The sequence below is a fragment of the Pseudorasbora parva genome, chromosome 11 (genome assembly GCF_024679245.1).
Source record: "Pseudorasbora parva isolate DD20220531a chromosome 11, ASM2467924v1, whole genome shotgun sequence".
NCBI classification, from domain to species: domain Eukaryota; kingdom Metazoa; phylum Chordata; class Actinopteri; order Cypriniformes; family Gobionidae; genus Pseudorasbora; species Pseudorasbora parva.
This window is the reverse complement of record NC_090182.1, coordinates 16593291-16615447: the sequence shown is the minus strand read 5'-3', so window position 1 is coordinate 16615447 and position 22157 is coordinate 16593291. Positions and strand designations below refer to the sequence as shown.

The window sequence follows — 22157 nt, the reverse complement described above, 5'->3', positions numbered from 1 at the left end:
GCAGCAGATAAAAAGACATAATTGTGCTGTGATTATGATACACCACAGAGAATATTCTGACTCATCACATCTCGGTCTCATTGATGTGGAGGATGGGTAGAGAGCGAGAGAGGGAGGTTGTCTGATAGATTCCGAGTTCTCCCCTCTTCAGCAGTAATCCCTGAAGACATCCGCGCCAAAACGAGACACAGGCGAACAGCTCCACTCACCCACAACCGCCCTCACAACACGCTTGGCCTCACACCACTGCCTTTGTGTGTGTGTGTGTGTGTGTGTGTCTGAATGTGTGCTGTGCTTTTCCCATGAGTCCTGATCCACACCTCCCCCCTTTCCCCTCCATCCATAATTCAGGAGAGGCTGGCTTGGCCCGCTCTCTCTCCAAAGCTACGCCGCATGCTCATGGGGCACATACTTCCTCAAGGGCTGCCGGACGGATGCCACCACAACCCTATCAACCAGTATGACTTCCCATCATCTTCCAGATTTGATTTATTGAAATGTCTATCCTCCATCAACATGGAAACAGTGACTCGATAAGAGACAGCTGGAGTTTCACTTTCAGTATGGCAAAATATATGGTGCAAAATTTTGGAAATGGAAAAAAAAGTTGCCTGACATGAAATAACCAGAAGAAAAAAAAATTATATATATATATATATATATATATATATATATGTAATTTTTTTAAGGCCACAATTTAATAATTTCTGTCCATTTGTGGAAGTCAAGTGGTCCAAAACAAAACTGGACCCCACTGACTTTTATAGCAAGGACAAAAACACTTAGTTTACATTTTTGTTTACATGTTCACATTTAATCATTTAGCAGACGTTTTCATTCAAAATGACTTACAAATGAGGAGAGCAATACGCAATCAAACCAAAAATACTGCAGAAAATTCAAAGTTCATTGTGAAACATAAAAAGGTTCCCCTACAGCATCACAATGTACAACTCTTTGCAACTCTTTTCAACTTTTTGGTTCCAATAGGAACATTTACTTGGAAGATATGGGCACAGTGTGATCTAAAGCCCCGTTTCCACCACAGGAACTTTACCCAGGAACTAGGAACTTTGGGTGGAACTTCGTGTGTTTAGACCGCAGGAACCAGGGTATAAATGAAGTTCCGGGTAAATATTTCCCCCTCCAAACGGCCCTGCTCGCGAGGTAGTACTTTTTCAAAGTTCAGGAACTTTCCAGGGCGGGACTTGGGCGCTGAACACGCTGATTGGTTGAGCTCAGGCAGCATTTTATTTCAACTCGGCATTTTTAAAAGTCTTTTGCGAGGTTTGGTCTACGTTCAGTAATAATCAGTCTTACACGCCGCGCTCATGTTGACAAGAGAGGAAAGTTAATTTTTCTGAGGGGTTAACTTTTTATTTCGTAAGTTATGAAGATAATGTTGGAGTAATGAGACAGCGTATATTGCCCCAGGCAGTTTTTACTTTAACTGCGCCTGACAGAAGATTTTTTTTTTCTCAGATGATTATTTAAACAAATACCTAGCTTATAATATAATACTGTATTAGTCCTGGTGGCCGTTAAGAGTTGCTATGGCTTCAGTTAACACATTCCAGCTGCTGGAGAAAACAGCGTTGACATTTTTGATGCGGCAGACAAACTGCTTGACAAAATGATTGCGATTGAAAGTCATCACATGTAAACACCAGATCGGTTTAGATAACGTCTCATGTAAACAGTCCTCTAAATCTTTCAATCGGTACACACAAACATGATTACTGTCCGTTAGGGCTGTCATTTTTGAAAAAAAATCTAATTGAACGGAATTAAAATATCAAGCAATGCATTCGAATATATTAAATTATCTACAACGCCGTCATCTCCAGCAGCTGGAATGTGTTTACGGATGCCATAGCAACTAGGGACAGTGTCATTATGCCAACATTATCTTCATAACTTCTTATGAAATAAAAAGTTTATCCCTCAGAAAAATGTATTTTCCTCTCTTGTCATGCTTGGTGAAGGCGCGCGCTGTGTACATCACATAAGGACGCACACTCAAAAGTAATCCGGTCAGGTCATTTACATGGTGAAATGTTTAGTTTGATCGATTCATGAAAAGGTTTATCCACCCATCTCAAAACGATTACAATTTCATTCAGTTTGGGCATTTTTATTACGATTGAGGTGTTTATATGGAGCATTTTCCTTCAGATTGGACTTTTAAACTAGGCAGTGCTCCATGTAAACGCACCGACAGTAAAAGAAATTGCGCTACATGGCACTTTAAAAACCGGATAGTTTTTATAGTTCGATTACGGATATTTCACGTCATCTTCGAATGCATATTCGAATATTGAATAAAAAGTGACAGCCTTGTCCGTCACTGGCTTGGAGGAGCAGTACTCGCAGTCCTACATCACCGGGCTAATTTGCCTAATCTTCTCGGAACTTTATCGCGGTCGAAACGCAGACAGCTGCAGGTCTGGGGGAGTCGGGGGGGGGGGGGGGGGGGGGGGGGGGGGGGGGGGGGGGGGGAGAGTTCCTGTAGAAAAGTTCCTGGTACAAATTGTTCCGGGTAATTTTCGTGGAAACGGGGCTTATGACAGTCTCTCCATCAAGTATTCCATCTGTCAGAAACATCTCCAAAGTTTCTGTCACACCACAGGACTCTTTAAGCCTGTATCATTGTCGCTGTCAGGATTCAGTGCAGCATTTAAGCCTCTCTTAGCCCTCTGCTGGGCTCAAGATGATGCTTGTAGATATGGCCTTGTCTCTGCCACTGATAAAGAGGACATGGGAAGTCTTGTTCCAAGAGGTAATTCCTCCCTTTGTGCCACGATCAATCCAACACCACCCTCCCACTCCTCTTGAGTGAATTATGAAGTGGGAGGGAAGGTTCCCTGCCGGGTTTGTTTAAATAACCTCCGTCTTTACTGCTGCGTGCACCTGACGCCAGGCCTTGCAGGAACAATGCCTCACATCTGGTAGAATAAGTGATAGAATGGTTGTATGAAGAGGAGATCGACAGAAAACAAGGATGGAATGGAAGGATGGCCAATAAAGGACAAAGATAAAGGAAATAACAAATCTGGTTCCTTAACTACCCCATTGATATTTATTTTTTATTTATTTTGAATTAGTACAGTTATTTTAAAGGTGCACTATGTAGGATTTTTCCAGTAAAATCCACCAGGCAAGTGTTATATATTTTGTTCAGTTGAGTTATTACAATATCCCAAATGTTTCCAACTATTTGTAAATTGTGAGAAAATTGCTATTTCAATCACGGAACCGGGACGTTTGAGCGAGTCGCCTGTCAATTGCGTCATATATCTGCATTCGGTTTCCAGCATATCTGCGTTACCCTCGTTTTTTATTTTTTATATCTGGCAGAAACGCTTTACTCTTATCAGTGTGAACAAGTGTCACAGCAGCCGCACAGAGTAACATCATAACATAACTTTAAACACACATAAAATTTATCTGATATGATAAACAGAGCTGCGTTACCTCATACTCATGACTGAAAATGTGGAAATGGCCCCGGCTACTGTGACCCAAGATTCTGAGCGCAAACTTAGCATCATCAAGCTACGCATTTGTTTTGAATAGACGCCCTCTAGCGGACGGAAAAGTTACATAGTGCAGATTTAATCACCAAATAAAATATCATAATCTGTACTGTACACTACTGTTACAGAATAAAACTTATGGTCAGTCAGATTTATTTTAAAATAAATTAATAGTTTTATTCAGCTATGAATCATTAAATTGATTAAAGATAGACGACATTTAATATGTCACAGAATATTTCTATTTTAAATAAATGCTGTTCTTTTGAACTTTCTTTTTATCAAACACCTTGAAATAGAACTGCATCAGTTTCCAATAGTTTTTAACATTGATAAGGAATGTTTCTCGAGCAGCTAATCTGTATTTTATAATGATTTCTGAAGAATCATGTGACACTGAAGACTGAAGACTGCTAAAAATTCACTTTCTCCATCACAATGAATTTCATTTTAAAATATATTTAAAAAGAAAATAGCTATTTTAAATTGCAATAATATTTCACTACTTTTACTGTATTTTACTGTACTGCATCAAATAAATGAAGCCTTGGTTAGCATAAGAGACTTCAAAGACACTTAAACATTTTATTGAATGATAATGAACACATTTTTATAAAAAATAAAAATGTCTCAGGTTTATGTATATAACCCGGTTCCCTGAGAGTGAGAACGAGATGCAATGTCAATGCTATGAGAACGCCATCAATGTTCCCTCGAAAGGGAACCTCTACTGTATTTCTTATTATCTATATGGCTGGTGACATTGCTGGACCAGTTAGTTAAGACACCCCTTGCTGAAGACTGGCATGTCAAAAAGAACATATGCTGGTGACCATCACTGCGGAACTTTCTAGAGATATGTTTTAGTCAACGGGGGCAATAGGACTTTGGGGACATCAGCAGAAAACAGAAGAGAGGGAGTTCAGGACTAAACGAAAAGGAAAAAGAAGCCTGAGTCCGCAATCGACACGTATCAGCAGTGAGGATTGGAAACAGAGCATAAACATTTAATGTCCTGATGACACACACGTATATATCTCCTCCATCCATTAGTTTTACATTAGTCCATTATAAAAGGGCCCGACTAAATGCATGCATTATCAATATAGTTGATATATGTCTCTGTGCGAGTTTGTGTACGTCTACAAACTACTTGCCAAAGCTTATGTGTCTTTTCCATATGGTGTCTGAGTGTATAAGAAGAGAGCGCCTCACGTTCATTATGCATGGGCTTTGTTGACTTTCTGGAAGGTTCGGGGCTCAAAAGTGCACCAGGCTCCTCAAAACTCCTAATTTTTTCATGACTCTGTATTTACCAAATCTACCGTGCAGTGTGACTGAATTTCTGCCCCCATTCCATGAGTAAAACACACACACACACACACACACACACACACACACACACACACACACACACACACACACACACACACACACACACACACACACACACACACACACACACACACACCAATAACAGAGCCCTGCTCATTTCAGAGAGCTTTAATGGACACGGTAAACACTCAATCAACCAGTTACCTGTTTGACATGATCGACCAATTTTCAGGGACACACACTTGCTGAATCTGTATTAATATGAGGTTAGAGCAGGGCTTATATGTGCGTATCTTGCATGGCCGCACATGGATCTGACACACACTGTATACACGCGCACAAGTCGGATGCAGATCCGGAGGTGAATTAAGACAGACAGTACAGTCGATATTGTTTTGTTATTGAATAAAGAGTTGGGAAGAGAGATAGCAGGAAGAGCAGAGAAATACCCATCCTATTACACAGCTGTTCTCTTTTCCTGCTGCCCACACACATAATATGCTCGGAAGCAGTGGCATTACACACACACGCACACGCACGCACGCACACGCACACGCACGCACGCACACGCACACGCGCACACGCACACGCACACGCACACACACACACACACACACACACACACACACACACACACACACACACACACACACACACACACACTTTAATCCAGTGCACAGATGCATTTAACATCCCTGTAATCTTAACGGTATCAATCCAGAGCCGCAGATACACCATCTGAGAGCGCTCATAAAACACACAGAGACCATCTCGAGGTTGTTTTGAAACTTGGGCTGTCAGTCATCGGAGACCTGCGTCTTTGCCAGCACCGGACTGCAGCTGAGACTGCTCAACCCCCCACACTGTCAATCACAGCTCGCTCTGTCTCTCTTTGCTGTGTTTTCCTTCACAAGTAATCTTAAACAATAGACTCGCCACCTCAAAATTTTTTAAAAGGTTTATGTAATCTAGGGCTGGCAATTAATTAAAATGTTTCATCAAATTAATTATATCATCTCTGTTGGGTGGAAACCACTACAAAACCACTACTTTTCAGGGAAAAATTATTGTGTTATATTGTGGCTTACATTTTTTTTCAATTGCTAACACACTAAAATGACATGCACAGCACAATTATTTAAACTGAAACACAGAGAGCAAAACCTCTACACAAATCTCCTAAAGTCCTTTAGCTTTACACACATTTTGCAATTCAAAATGACACTTTTTAGATGCACTGAACACGGTTGTCTGCACAACAATAAGACACAACAATCTGACATAAAGTCACATGTTTGCCATTTCAAAACACTGCCATTCAAAATTATACTACATGAGCTAATTGGCCAACACGTGCCGCCTGGCCAAACTCCTGCACATATGTTACAATGTATTGCACTGACTTGTTTGATGAACATTTTAATAATAAATGTTTCACCAGCATGTGTGTGTATCTGCAAATATTTCTGTGCACGTGAACAATCTGAAGAATTTTCTACAATTTGAACAACATATTTTAGTATTATGGCAAAGCATACTAAAGATGAGATTGCTTTTCATTATGCCCAAAATTTTGTAGTTGGTTAGACAAAAATCTGGTAATAGGAATGTGTGTGCCATTTCATGCAAAAGTTTAATTTTATAATGCTATACATAGTTTTGGTGCTTAGTTTTGCAGTGCTTCATTTTGCAAGATATATGATACATTTTGCAGTTTGGGTGCGTGGTTTTGTGAATTGTGTAGTATTTTGATAAAACCAGCCTAGTTTACAAAATGTTGTGTTAGCAATTGGAAAAAAAACTGTAATGGTCAGACACTTGCAGATGTCATTATATTATTAACATTGTACCTAAGTCATGCACCAGTAGAGTTACAAGGTTTTCGACCAGCGAATTTCAGACATACATGTTTTTTTCCATCATAGAATGGCCACATCTGAAGCAGTAAGTGCATGTCATTATATATTCATAAACATACATGCTGTTAAGCACTGAGCTCATTTAGCTATCTGACCAAATTCAAGTTATAAAAGATAACAATAACTTCTAGACTAAGGCAATCATCTCCACTCCTCAAATGCATAACATATTAGGACGGACTGACAGACAGACAGACAGACACAGCCTGACAGTGATGACATGCTAATAAATAAAATGAATATTGAATAGTATATCAATATACATAATCAAAAATAATCCATATTTGCTGATAACAGCTGATTGGTTGAAGGACTATCCAATTGTGCACAGAATCATTCAGATAATGCCAGTTGATCATGCCTCTTGTGCAGTAGAAGACACAGAGCAGACTCCCCAGACCAATGTTCAATTTTAAATTGAGCTTGGTCTGATGATAGCCAGACAACCCAAAGGAAGATAATTAAAGAAAAAATATATAAAGACATAAAAGTCACTTCAATAAATCAATATGTTGCTTGTTATTTCCATATCATTGAACAAAAGCCTATGCCCTACAGTCCGTATCAAATAATTTTGCAATCAAGTTTGTCTGTCTGACTCAGTGTTCCTAAAATACAGTACGTGTCTGTACACACGCAGGCTGACATCTTTTATGGTTGTATCGCATCTCACTGTTTTTGCAGCATTATCAAGATGGCATGTTAAAACTTAAAGGAAGCGTATTTAAGATTGTGGTCAAAACTGGTACTGCAATCACTTTCAATTGACTGTAGAGTGGTGTATCCCCTCTCCCCCCTCCCCCCTGACTCAAGGTTGCCAGGTAGGCTGCAGGATCCAGCAGGAACGTTTGTAGATCTGCAGCTTTGGTAACAAGAGCAGATCTGGCAACCCGGATGCAGAAACACTACTGACTTCATGATTGGTAGATAGGTGGAGGGCGGAGCTTCAGGCCAAAACACAGCATGTCAACATCAACATAAGTTGAGGGCTGCAACAACAACTTTTAAATGACAATATTCAGACTACTGTTGGCAGGGATATAAGTATTTGAAATTAACATGATTTCTTAATGTCTAGTGACAAATCAGGGCCATTTTATGATTAATTGTAATACATTTCTTACATACATTCTTCCTTTAATAATAAAAACCTGCAAAAAAATAATAAAAATTCACAGAACCATAAGTGTGGTTTGGAAAAGTGCATAGTGGCAGATGGGATTTCCCTACTATTTGCTTTTTAAGCCGTGATAAAAGGAACACTGTTTCCGGGTCTAAGCCCTCTACTCGTTTCAATTGAGAATACTACCTCAACAGCTGTTTATGAGCACTGTTCACACATTTAAGCTGAGCATCTTAAAGCTCACAGTGTTTATACATTCTTTGGGCTCATGGCATCCCAGACACCAACATTTTAATGATTCATATATGTATCACTGTCTTGCAATTTGAGATGTCAGTATGGAGATAAAGGATAGGATCATGATTTTTGGTATATTGCAGCACACGGTGAATGTACATCAGCATCATTTGTTGTTTGCTTTTGGCATCTTATCGACTCAGAATTTCGACTTTATTTTCAGTTCTCGACCAGGAAGGCAAACCGCAAGCCAACAAAGATGTAAAAAACCCAATAACAAGTAAAAGAGTATGTCAGTCTTATATTAGCATTTTAATTCATTAACATTACAATTTTGTAGGAGTCACAGGTGTCATGCACAAACAATAGCATAAAGTGTTCAATTCTAGTCACTTTGGGAAAACATTTAAACAAAATGAATTACTCCCTATTGTGTAACCTTAATGTAACTATGAGCTTCAAATGATCAGATGCATTTGAAAATTTATTTCAATCAAATGCATCCACTCAGTCTCAGTCTCAGTCTTGCAAAGTGTCATGTTACGGTTTCACCAAATGAGAAAGCACTCAAAATGATTCAATCTGTGAGTGAGTTGTTTGAATCATTCAGATGGAATCACTAACCTACTGGACCAATACATTAAAAGGAACCTACTCAAAGTAGGAAAATTAAGCATCGCTAGTTCTGGGCTATGTTTCCCAATGTATCTATATACATCAGCAGCGCTGATTTACATATAGCAGAATAAAACGAACACATGACATGATTGCTGGAATATTTTAAAGGTTCTCAGGTCCGTAAAATGTAATCTTCTTTGATATTTATCAGTGAAATTTTACAGGGGCTTGTAACATGTTTGAGTCTTAAGTTTGACACAGATGTCATTTTAAAGCAACGGAAACCAACACAAAAAAGCAGATTCCAGCGGTGTTAATCCAATGTGCTAATAAATTCATCATTTGTTTGTTTGTTATTGTCTGATGAAGTGCTGCATTTCAGTGGTGGAAGTTTTCAAGGGTATCACAGTTGCAGGGGCATTGCATCACGCCTTGAAATTCTCCTCGCCTTGCCTCAGCCCAAAACAAGAACAGTGTTTCAGATCAGATATTAATTATTCCCCCGCTAATAATGTCCACAAGGAGAGATGTTAAGAAAAATCTGAACTAAAGCACTTCACAGTATTTCAGGAACAGGCTAAAAAACACAGCAACGACAACGGTTAGAGTATCGGCAATGGTCTTCTGTTGCTGTTGGGTGCTGCAGATCAATGAGATAAAATGTTCTTTTGAAAGGTTCCCATTTTAGCTGATAAATGTGGTGAAGTCACATACATTGTAAGTCTAATTCCAAAGCTAAGTGAGTTGCTGTCTCTAGTCTACATACTATAGGCAGCTGCCTTCTAAGATGAAATCCTACCTGAAATGGAAAGACATAAGTGACTGATTTGGAACGGTCTACATAGGCAGCTGCTCCACGCTCCACATTCTTGCGTGAAACACACAGGGGACTTGACCCACTATTGATTTCAATGGAGTTTGAAATGAACTAATATTTACATTATTTTTATTAAAATAGATATAAATATAAAATAAACAAATACATATGTTAAACAAATACATATACAGAGAAACATACAATGAAGAAACTAATCTTTTATCACTTTAAAGCAGAGGAGACAAGAAATGAGAGTGAACTAGAAGGAAAAGACTTCAGTCCTGGAGAATGAACTTGAGAGACAGAGAAAGGAAGGCCATTTAAACTAATGCATTTCAATAATCTATCCATTATCCATCCATACACAATGGTACTGCGGTGAAATAACAGCCACATCTTGCATCATACATGTTTGTGAACATAAGTGCAAAGACCTTGCTCCTTAAACTTCAATGCCTTTTGTTTTTCTGCTTGTAAGTGATATTTTTAAATGCTTGTAGATGGTTTAAGGAGATTTCTCAGTACTGAAGGAAGGCTCATGCAAAGCTTTTAATGTAATTTTTCAGCTACCCCAAGTTTAACAACCATTAGGAGCCTTTCTTTATTCAAAAACACCTATGAACATGCAACGTGAACGGGCATCAATTTTGAAAAAATAAATTATATTAATAAAATAATAAACATTTAACATTAAATGAAGAAGTGAAAGAAAACAGAATAATAAACATATGCATTTCTGTACATGGCACTAAAGATGCCATGCTCTGACCAAAAGGTTTGGTGTTCTTTGTCATTTTTCAGGAAAGCTGTGGTTTTATTTTGCATTTTGTTTTATTTATTTTTTGTTGCTGCCCTTTTGGATTATACACTTAGCCTCTTTTCTTTGATATTGCTTTTTGCATTTCATCTTTTTTTTTTTTTACATTGCAGAATATAATGTGTTTTGAGTACAGATATCATTTAGCTTAAAACAAATAGTTGAAATTCTTCATATTTATATTAACAATGTAATATATAAATCAGCATGAAATTAAATGTATTAAAGGTCCCATTCTTCGTGTGTTTTCGAAGCTTTGATTATGTTCACAGTGTGCAATATAACATGAGTTCATGTTTCGCGTGTAAAAAAACAGTATATTTCACACAATTGACTAATCTGTACAGCGCTGTTTTCTCCGTCCTAAAAACGGCCTGATGATTTCCTTGTTCTATGAAGTCCCTCCTTCAGAAACACGTAACGAGTTCTGATTGGGCCAGCGGTTCCCGTGTTGTGATTGGACAGCAGCTTAGCGCACTTTGCCCGGAAAGGTCCCGCCTCTTACCATAACGGAGAGATGCAAGCGCTGAATGCGCGCTCTTCTCCACGTGAGAGAGCAACAAGACCACGCCCCCTATTTTGCGTGTTCCTGTGAGCGGAGGGTTGGTCAACAAACGATTCTAGTGACATCATTACATCCCTGCACTTCCTGCTGTAGTCCGAACCGGCTGTTCGCTGTAGGCTTTGAAAGGGAACTTCTGTTAAATAAAATATCTCGCTTGGCATTGAACTTTGAGCTTTATAATTTTACAGGTATTATTTATGCTCTAACAGCAACATTACACACTAACTCAAGTTTGAAAGATGGAATCGCGAAGAACGGGACCTTTAAATTTAGTTTTTAAACTTTAAAGTTTAGACAAACAAAACATATGTACAATCAGAGTCCTTATTACTTATTTATGAATTATTTGCAATAATGACTGTCTGCTGACTGTACATTATTCTGTTTATTCGGCTACTTAACAAATAAAAAAATAAATGTACATATTGATTTTAGAGCTAACTATCTTATTAGTTTACTTGTAGATTATCTTAACGCTTCCGCTAAGGTTATCTGGGACAACAAATCAATTATACAGGTTAGAGGATTTATAATACAAAAAAATCTGACCACAATATCAAGTATTCCAGAGAGTGCATTAAAATGGGATACTGTACGTGTGCGATACGACCTTATTTTCTAATAAATAATTCATAAACAGCTAAATACATTAAATCAGAACATGGTGAACAAAAAGTGAATTATATTATCTTTGATCTGATATCTTGAAATAAAGCAGAGGAATGAGTTACTCAATAAAACCTGAACAGTGATTACTGTAAATATTTCATACAAAAACAAGCAAGAATAAGCAAGCATACAGATGTGAGGCTATACCGAAGCTGAAAATCCTTAATGATCCTTGGTGGAGAGAAAATCGAGAAATGTAAAGAGCCAGAGTAAACGCAGTATGCAGCGCTCGCTCGTGTATGTGTGTGTGTGACAGTGATGGAGTGAGGGTGTATGTTTGTGGCTGAAACTAAGAGGAGTCATTTCTGAAGACTAAAGATGAGCTGTCACAAGAGACGGACTGAAGTCCCCATTCAATCGATAAGGGGGATTGGTTCCCTATGGGCCTATATGCAAGATGCAAGATTTTGGTCTTTCCACTTTTAAACACTGTATGTGAGAATTACAAAATATTACTTTCCGCAATGTAGACTTAACATACAAAAAACCCTTTGAAACTATATTGGGGAAAATATATATTAAATGACAAATTATCCATTTTGTTCAATTAAACTTATTCAAACTGCACAAAATGAAGAAAAATAAATTGCCATGTCTTGAAAATGGGCTAAAGCTGTAGCTATCGGAATGCTGCCCACAGTCAAATGGCATATTCATTTTGCATAATAAAAGTATATATTTCTGAATCTATCAGCACTACAAAGACCCCTGGGAAGGGAGAGGGCTTCAGTCAATGTTTGACTCACTCGTTCTTTGCAACAGGCAAAGTGTTCTGCATGACTAACCAAAAGCAGAGAACTCAATAAGGACAGACAACGTAGCTCAAATCATCAGAGAGAGAGAGATAGGCAAAGTGTACAGAAGAGAAAAAAGACAAAAAGAAATGGACAGGCTAGCAGAGCTTTAGCAAATGCAGCCAAAATTACATTAGGGAGCTCACTGCAAACAATAACTCTCTCATGGTTTTTAAAGTGGCAAATTCTAGCAGACCTGCAGATAAAATAATGAACAAATATGAAGTCAGTTTACCAATTACAACACTTTCTTAGTATAGCTCTCGATACAACATGGAAGGAGATTAACAACAGTGTTGCTTTTATGTGACGTTGAGGGGCAGTTTCTGAAAACTTGTTTCCTGAAAGACCAATAGTCAATAAGATCTGAAACTGCCGGGTTTTGCTGAGTCAAAGTTCTCTAAAGATTTTTGTAAAATTGTTCTCTTCAACATTTTCAGACTCCACATCCCAATTGTGTACTCTCAAGCTTGTCTTTTAGCTGGCACATGTACAAGCACATTTGCAGACAAGACAACATGGCACAAGAAAAAGGCTTAAATCTTACTGTATCTTTTTGGTCCATCCTCCAAACAGAAGGAGAGGGTCAATGTAGCATCCTCCTCAAAGAACTCTGTAGCAAACGCATCCCACCACAGACTATCGCTCTCCTGGGGAAGAAGGAGAGTCACGGTTAATTAATAGGAGTTAATTATATGGTGTGATATGCTTTGTCAGTCTTACAAGTCTTTTCAAAGGGAGTATAAAAAAGTGAGAAAAAAACTAAGGTTTTGTGTATATACAGTAACTCCACTTATGAATGGATTTTATACACAAAATGTTTTCCATTTAACCATAAACATATAAGGAAACTATTTTGTTTTATGAGGGAGGAACAAAACACTGAACTTGGTTAAAGTATTTATCTGATAAAATGATTTGTCAAAAAAAGGCAACAGCTGCAGAATTTATTTTACTATGCAAAAAATGCATAGAATAAACTCACAGGAAAAAACATACACTGACTACAACATAATTAGTTATTAATATTTCATTGTCTCTCTTACATAATCTTTTTATACTAATATGTACATTTTCCTGGGCTAGACATCAATTTTGTTAACTTGTGTTTTTTTTAAATAAATATAATAAGTTTAGTTCAACATTAATGTAATCCTACCCTGACATGTTTCTGTTTTTAATATTGAATTATAATTAATAAGTAATAAACACAGTCACCAGGCGCTTGCTTTCATGGTTAAGAGGAACCTACCTTCCCTGATGTCTTCCTCTTTTCTCTTAAAGGGGTCATGCTTTGTGAAATCAAATTTTCCTTGATTTTTTACATACAGTAAGAGGTTACTATATACTATACATATCCTGCGAGTTTTTAGAATGCCAAAAAACAGCTTTTATAGAAACCAAGCTCAACATTTTGTCACATTATTATGTCATAGTGTACCGATAGACTGCCACTGCAGAAGAAGATCAACAGCTGTGTTCGAAATCGCCCCCTATACCCTCATTCACTATTCCCTACACTACTTCACTAATATAGTCCTTGAAGGAGTGAATGAAAACGAGTTAGTGATTTTGGACATTGAGTACACCGGAAGTTCTGTCAGGACCACTATCGTAAAAGATGATTGATTGATTATCAGCATAAAGTTTGAATTGCCGTTATGGGCAAGAACTCCCTGCGCATCCATGCAGCCTAACATGGATAAGAGCAGGGAGAGCAGCAATAACCCTCCTTAGGGTAAACAGAACAATACCAACATGATGTATTGCAGATATCATTAATTTTGGTATTAAATGTACAAAACTATTCAGGAATTTAGTCTGATTCAAGAATACCAAATCCTGTGACTGACAAGAGGAGGAGCTGGAGATGGAGGAGGGTAAATGAACTCTGGAGAAATGAGAAAGCTGCTAATATTACTGAGGAGCTTATATGCTGATAGATGTCGTATTCCTATAGGTAAAAGTGATTAGCTGACAAGCCAGCTGATGCGAGCTTGACTTACATGACCTGCCAGAACTGACGCTATAAGCTTGATGGCTATCGCTTTTGCAAAGTTTGTGCTTACTGTTTAATGATCACTTGAAACTTAGCAAACTGGCTTGAACTATAAACAATTTAATAATCAAGTAAAAAGGAATTTTTACTTGTATGATATTATGCTGTAGCCGCATTGGACCAGCGGTTTGGAAAATGTATGGATGATTCAGCTGCGGGTGCCATCTTCTAGCGAGACATGAGTTAATTTGGTGAGACCATCATAATGCATTATGGGTATCCTCTAGCCATTGAGCGTACATCGATTGTCCACTCATTATTGCGGTGCATTGTGGGATTAAATAAGTGTGCTTGATAACGTCCACTATAGTTTTGGCTGTTATAGTGCCCTGTTTAGGGGTATGGGGGTGATTTTAAACACAGACAACATCTATTTCTACATCATTTCTTCTTTAGCCCCACCTACTGACTTGCTCATGTCATGTAGTAGTTTAGTATGAAGTGCAAAGTTGTGGAAAACAGTCTTTGCATTGCCTTTTTTGTGATCATTAAGAAGACATTAAAGCTACACTGTGTAACTTTTTTAGTTTATTCTTAACTAAAAACACTTAGTTCTTTCAAAAATATATGTGCTCATTAATGTATATTTACTTCTTTCAAGTAATAAAGTATTCTCGTAAGTTTATAATATGCCATTGAAAATACATATGGGTGAGGGGTTCGAATGCCGGTCGCCATGTTGCCCCTCCATCTTGAAAGTACATTAGCCAAAGAGGGACATACCCGTAAATTCAAGCTTCAGCTTTCGCGTTTTAACACGAAATTGATTGCCGTGTTAAACGAAATCAGAATTTAGAGGAACAGAAACTATTATTCCCTGGATTATCATATACCTTTTCACTGCTAGTTGGGGGAAAATATCACACAGTGTAGCTTTAAAGAAGCCCCAGTCAGATACAGTTCGTTTGTTCACTTCCTATGGCCTAGCCTACATGAACGAAAGTGCGAAAAACAGTGGTACATACACCACAATATATTATTGGTCAACTATGTGTTAACTTTAAGTACTTAAACTTTTTTGGCCACAACCAAGATTTATGAAGCATATGTAATTCTAGTATGTAACGACTATGACAGCATCTGAAGTTTTTAAAGGTCCCGTTCTTCGCGATTCCATCTTTTAAACTTTAGTTATTGTGTAATGTTGCTGTTAGAGCATAAATAATACCTGTAAAATTATAAAGCTCAAAGTTCAATGCCAAGCGAGATATTTTATTTAACAGAAGTTCCCTTTCAAAGCCTACAGCGAACGGCCGGTTTGGACTACAGCCCTGCTTTTCCTCCTGAGATGATGTCACTAGAACAGTTTGTTGACTAACCCTCCGCCCACAGGAACACGCAAAATAGGGGGTGTGGAATAGGGGGCGTGGTCTTGTTGCTCTCCCACGTGGAGAAGAGCGCGCATTTAGCGCTTGCATCTCCCCGTTATGGTAAGAGGCGGGACCTTTCCGGGCAAAATGCGCTAAGCTGCTGTCCAATCACAACACGGGAACCGCTGGCCCAATTAGAACTCATTACATGTTTCTGAAGGAGGGACTTCATAGAACAAGGAAATCATCAGGCCGTTTTTAGGACGGAGAAAACAGCGCTGTACAGATTAGTCAATTGTGTAAAAAATACTGTGTTTTTTTACACGCGAAACATGAACTCATGTTATATTGCACACTGTAAACATAATCAAAGCTTTGAAAGAACGGGACCTTTAAAACAATTCCATAGGTGTAATGGTGGGGATGTTGCAAATCCTTTTAATATGCAAAACTGTTACCCAATCATGGCAGCCATTTATTTCCAGGTCTTGAATGCGGCATGACCATCAAAAAAAAAAAAAAAAAAAAAAAACAGGATAGAAAATAGCTTATTGCAGTACTTCTAAATTAGGATGTTTTTGATCATAAGTGGACCCCAGAGAACATTATATAAAAAAGAAAAAGCAAAGCTGTTCATGACCCCTTTAAAAGCTCATTTTGAGACCATTCTATGATCTAGCATTCAACTTACAGGAGCTCAAGGCTTATAAATGCAAGATCTTTCCTGAACTGAAGACTGGTTAAGTAAAGGGCACCTGTGCACTGTTATTAAAAGTCGACAACAACAACCAAATTCATTATAAATAATGTACATCCAGGGCACCTAGAAACTCCAAATCCACTGCTAATGGAAAGATTTAGTAATTCGCTTGAATTAAATTAAGCCCACTCCATCAGATGGGCACGCTAGCTGAGAACATCCTCGGCGTATGTAAAATTAGACTCCACGGCGTCCTGTGATTGACAGAGTTCTGATTCTAACAGACGTCGTTTAGGCCAACGTTGCCATCTAGCCGATGTTGCCTGGTGACAGATCACAAGCCCTCTCAGATGTTTACAATTAGGGCTGTCGACTTCAGGCAGCGTCACATTGCATAGTGGCCGACCCTGGAGACCTTTACTCCTGAGTCTTGTATTCGAGAACCGCTGTTTTCTAGCGCTGAGGAAGCGGTCCCGTCTGCTCTGTGTTTTGGGAGTGAGTCAGTGCCCTATTACGATCAGCCGTCTTAGTCACTGTAAGTGAATGATCAGTTTTGACACCTTTGATCGTTTTTCCATTCAATAAGGCAGGAGAATGATGTAGTCCAACACAGCTGGATATTAGCACAACGCTATCACCCGTAACACACACACACAGTTTTGGCTAACACTCTTTTCCCTGCTTTCTACTTGTGTATGTGTATTGTGGATGTGTAGATAGATGTGTGTTTTCGTATGTGTGTGAATAAACCTGTAGACACACTCAGCAGGATGCATGACTCATCAGATAATCCTGTTTTCTTTGTTTTTACCTTTTTTCTTATCTTGGCCTCTTGTGGATTGTCAAACTTTTTTTTCTCTAAGCACTAGGCCTGGGTATTGACATATTTCACAAATCAGTTAGATTTTGATCCACAAGCTGATTCATAAACTATGTTATAACTATGTTATAGCATTACTATAATATTAAAGGTTAAAATGAACAAGTTCAAATTAATTTTAGATATCATAACACTCAAATGTTATGTTTTATACTAACATTTAAAATGCACATAAGGCAGTTTTTATATATATTTTTTTTATTTATGGTTCTACTTCAATTTGTTGTGCAATTTAACCATTTAATGGTGGCTGTCGTACCTATAACACTTTTCATGACAGATTTATTCAAACATACAATAAACGAGACATATATATTAATAATGAATATGTAATTTAATGGATATATTTATTAAAATAACTACTCTCTATCTAGATTATTCTATCTGACTAACAAGCTATGGCTTTACTGAGGTAAATGTAACATCACGTGATATGTTGTTGACAAGCTGTTTTATTGATGTCTTTCTGTCGGCAATTATATAAGATTATATAAGAGTTTCACGAGTTCACGCTTCGAAATCATTTATGGAGAGTAAATTTAAATGTGTATTTGCCGTGCTGTCTAGGGGGAGAGCTTAGAGCTCAGAATTTGGCCCGCACCCAGAGTAGTCTACCCCCCGTCTATGTAAGTGGTTTAGAACTAAAAAGTGTGGAGAAGGTGTAGTGGAGGGATGCTGATAAACTGTCAACAAACGGAGGTAGGACTGCTGCGTATATATATATCTCTATTGTTGATTGGCTGAGTGCTTTCCATCTGTGTCAGTTATCTAAACATGCTCATTCAGCACCTTGTTAACTCTTTCCCCGCCAAACAGAATTTTCCGTTATTTGCGAGAAAACTGAATTTTCTGTGTTTCCGTGTTTTCACTGTAATTCGCTAGGGGGCGCTATTATGCATCTTCTGAATGAGTACTGAATCTCCTGATCAAAACGCACGCGAGGAAGATGCAGTGAAACAAGCGATAGTATGTAATCATATGCATATGAAAATTAACTTGATTATCAACATTAAAAATCATATAAATCAAAACTGCCTAATGTTAGTTAATGAAATGTGGACCCAGGACAAGCTACAGGAATGCGCGAGCATTAGGGGTGTTGATGGACTCGGTCTACTCCATCTGTGTTTGATCATCACTCTGAATCTGATCTGGATTCCGTCTTTCACAAAAACATGATTTTCTCAGCTTTTTGTTCAAAATGTTGCTTTTTTTATGAAACTTACCCATATTCAAGTGTTGATAAAAAAAGGAATGCATTAACTTAGAATAAAACAGTTTAAAAAAAAAAAGAAGAGGGTCGGTTCTTTCTGTTGATATATTCATAAAACAAAATATTGTATGGGCTATTACATTTTGGTGAAAATGGTCAAAAACCCTGGTGGTGGCTGACAACTTTTTTTTTTTTTTTTTAAATGCTGGTGGGGAAAGAGTGATCATGCCGAGTTTCTGACAGTCAGAAAATTGTCATAGGCTATCTTTGGTCTCAAGAATGTGACAAATTTGAACCTCTCATTTTAAAACATAGGACCACCGATTAGGGGCCACGATCACAGAAATCGTCACGATTGTTTCACAATGGCAATCTCATTTGGGACAGCTGAAAACTGTGCAGTGTTGTTTTCTTTCTGTTGCTTTTAGGTCTGAAAAACAGATCTTGTTGAGTCTGTATCTTTGCTCAGTCTCATATCCTTTTCAGCCATATCGCATCACAATGCAGTTGTGATTGAAATCCCACGACTGTCTGAGCTCTCTTACAGTTCAATATCTCTTTGCAGCTCATTGATGGGTGCTCTGGAGCTGAGCTTATCAAACATGTTTGTATCAGCAGGTGTTGACTGCTCTCTTTGAGTGTTCATTGATCTCCTCCATTCCAACATCTTCCTGGTGCTGAGGTCAATGCCCCGCAGGGGGATCCATCAATGCTGTAGTCACATGAACTCCCCTCCACCAATGACCTTTAACTTCAGGTTAGGTCCAAGTGAATAACGCTGATGAAGTAGTAGTTTAAGTAGACTTTTTAGACTGGACCATAAAAAACACCATGTATTTAATTGATCTAAGGTGACAGTAAAGAATTTTACTTCAAGTAAAGAACTTTTAACTTTCTAATTATCGAATAATCCTGAATTCATGTATCAATTCCTACAAATATATGAATCAGCACAACTATTTGTAATAGTAATAAATTATCTAACATTGATAATAATAATAATGTTTCTTGAGCACCAAATCAGCATATTATAATGATTTCTGAAGGATCATGTGGACACTGAAGACTAGGGTAATGATGCTGAAAACTCAAGAATAAAATAAATATTATATTAAAAGAGAAAAAAATAAATAGAAAACAGTAATTTTAAATTGTAAAATTGCAAATGGGTGATCTCACATGCATTAGATTTTAAGAAACTGCTTTTCAATGTCATTAAAAATAATGATAACATTTATTTGAATAAGTGTTTAAAGGGTCAGATTATCATAAAACACATAACAAATAACATTTATATTTATGTCTATATACAGTGCCTTGCGAAAGTATTCGGCCCCTTGAACTTTGCGACCTTTTGAAACATTTCAGGCTTCAAACATAAAGATATAAAACTTTATTTTTTTGTGAAGACTCAACAACAAGTGGGACACAATCATGAAGTGGAATGAAATTTATTGGATATTTCAAACCTTTTTAACAAATCAAAAACTGAAAAATTGGGCGTTCAAAATTATTCGGCCCCTTTACTTTCAGTTCAGCAAACTCTCTCCAGAAGTTCAGTGAGGATCTCTGAATGATCCAGTGTTGACCTAAATGACTAATGAGGATAAATAGAATCCACCTGTGTGTAATCAAGCCTCCGTATAAATGCACCTGCACTGGGATAGTCTCAGAGGTCCGTTTAAACCTCTGGAACACACCAGGCAGATCCGAGATACTGTAGTGGAGAAGTTTAAAGCCGGATTTGGATACAAAAAGATTTTCCGAGCTTTAAACATCCCAAGGAGCACTGTGCAAGCGATAATATTGAAATGGAAGGAGTATTAGACCACTGCAAATCTACCAAGACCTGGCCGTCCCTCTAAACTTTCAGCTCATACAAGGAGAAGCCTGATCAGAGATGCAGCCAAGAGGCCCATGATCACTCTGGATGAACTGCAGAGATCTACAGCTGAGGTGGGAGACTCTGTCCATAGGCCAACAATCAGTCTTATTCTGCACAAATCTGGCCTTTATGGAAGAGTAAAACCTTATAAAGCATCAATGATTCGTGCACTATATTATAAGTGTTCTGAAGCCATTCCATCGTTTAATGCGAGTACAGATTAGTTCACGTCAATGCTTCCCTCCACTGCGGCTGTCAGTCACTCTCCATTCAGCTTTAAACTGTCGCGTTCGGTTATGACACTCAACACAATGAAACTTTCCAAGATTATTTATTGTTTCTGTTATTATGCTTGATCTGTAGATAATGCTCTAACGTTATGGTTTCTCAAAAAAATGGCTATCTGCTGGCGTTTATTGCTGTAAACCGTGTTACTTTCTACCGGGTGTCAGTTAGATCACAACACTGGACTAGTTATTATATTGTTTTTCACACACAGTAACTGAAATGTTAAACTATTAAAATAAACGGCTTATAAGAATACTGCATAGATATACTAAGCGTCTATATCTTGTTTTAAACTTCTCGATGCGGACGGAGCGCGGCGCGCTGTGAGCGTCTATGACTGTGGCTGTGAGCATGTGACTCCGTGTTGCTTCAAGCCCATCATCCTGCGCACGGGATGCGCGTAAGCGCTTTGTGCCGCTCTGTATTATGCTACTGTTGCGCTATGAAAGCCTTATTAATAGCTTTTCTTGTTCTGCTCTATCTATATGTTGCTGCCTCATTAAAAATATGCATTATACATTTAAAATAAATGCAATTTCTTAGTATATAGGCCCTATTTCTATAAATATATTTACTTGTTTTTCCTGAATATACTTTGTGTAACATATTTTACCAGATTTACAGCTACAGTTATTCACTTTTGTGGTTTCCTTTATTTTTTCCCAACTAAATGTTTTTAGTTATTTTTTATATTTTTTTCCCAACTAAATTCTACATAGACAAAACTGAATTGGTATCGGATCGGTTTAGTATCGGTATCGACTGATACTCAACATTTTTAATATCGGATCGGATCGGTTCTGGAAAAATGGTATCGGTGCATCCCTAGTTTAAAGTTTGCCACAAGCCACCTGGGAGACACACCAAACATGTGGAAGAAGGTGCTCTGGTCAGATGAAACCAAAATTGAACTTTTTGGCAACAATGCAAAACGTTATGTTTGGCGTAAAAGCAACACAGCTCATCACCCTGAACACACCATCCCCAAAAGGTGGCACTACAAAGTATTAACTTAAGGGGGCCGAATAATTTTGCACGCCCAATTTTTCAGATTTTGATTTGTTAAAAAAGTTTGAAATATCCAATAAATTCCGTTCCACTTCATGATTGTGTCCCACTTGTTGTTGATTCTACACAAAAAATTACAGTTTTATATCTTTTTGTTTGAAACATAAAAATATAAAGCAAGGCACTGTATACTTATTACTTGTATACATTGTATACTGCACTATCTATACTTATATATATACAATATATATATATATATATATATATATATATATATATATATATATATTGGTATACAGTGCCTTGCAAAAGTATTCGGATCCCTTGAACTTTGCGACCTTTTACCATATTTCAGGCTTCAAACATAAAGATATAAAACTGTAA

General features: G+C 37.7%; 1 protein-coding gene across 2 annotated transcripts in view; it reads right to left on the bottom strand.

The window, feature by feature from the left end:
* The window catches only part of ldb2a (LIM domain binding 2a), a 75990-nt gene that overhangs the window by 39955 nt on the left and 13878 nt on the right, over positions 1 to 22157 (bottom strand). For both annotated transcript variants that reach the window (XM_067457228.1, XM_067457229.1), the window contains exon 2: positions 12978 to 13080. In XM_067457228.1, coding sequence (XP_067313329.1) covers positions 12978 to 13080 — 103 coding nt within the window. The remainder of the gene's footprint in view (positions 1 to 12977; positions 13081 to 22157) is intronic.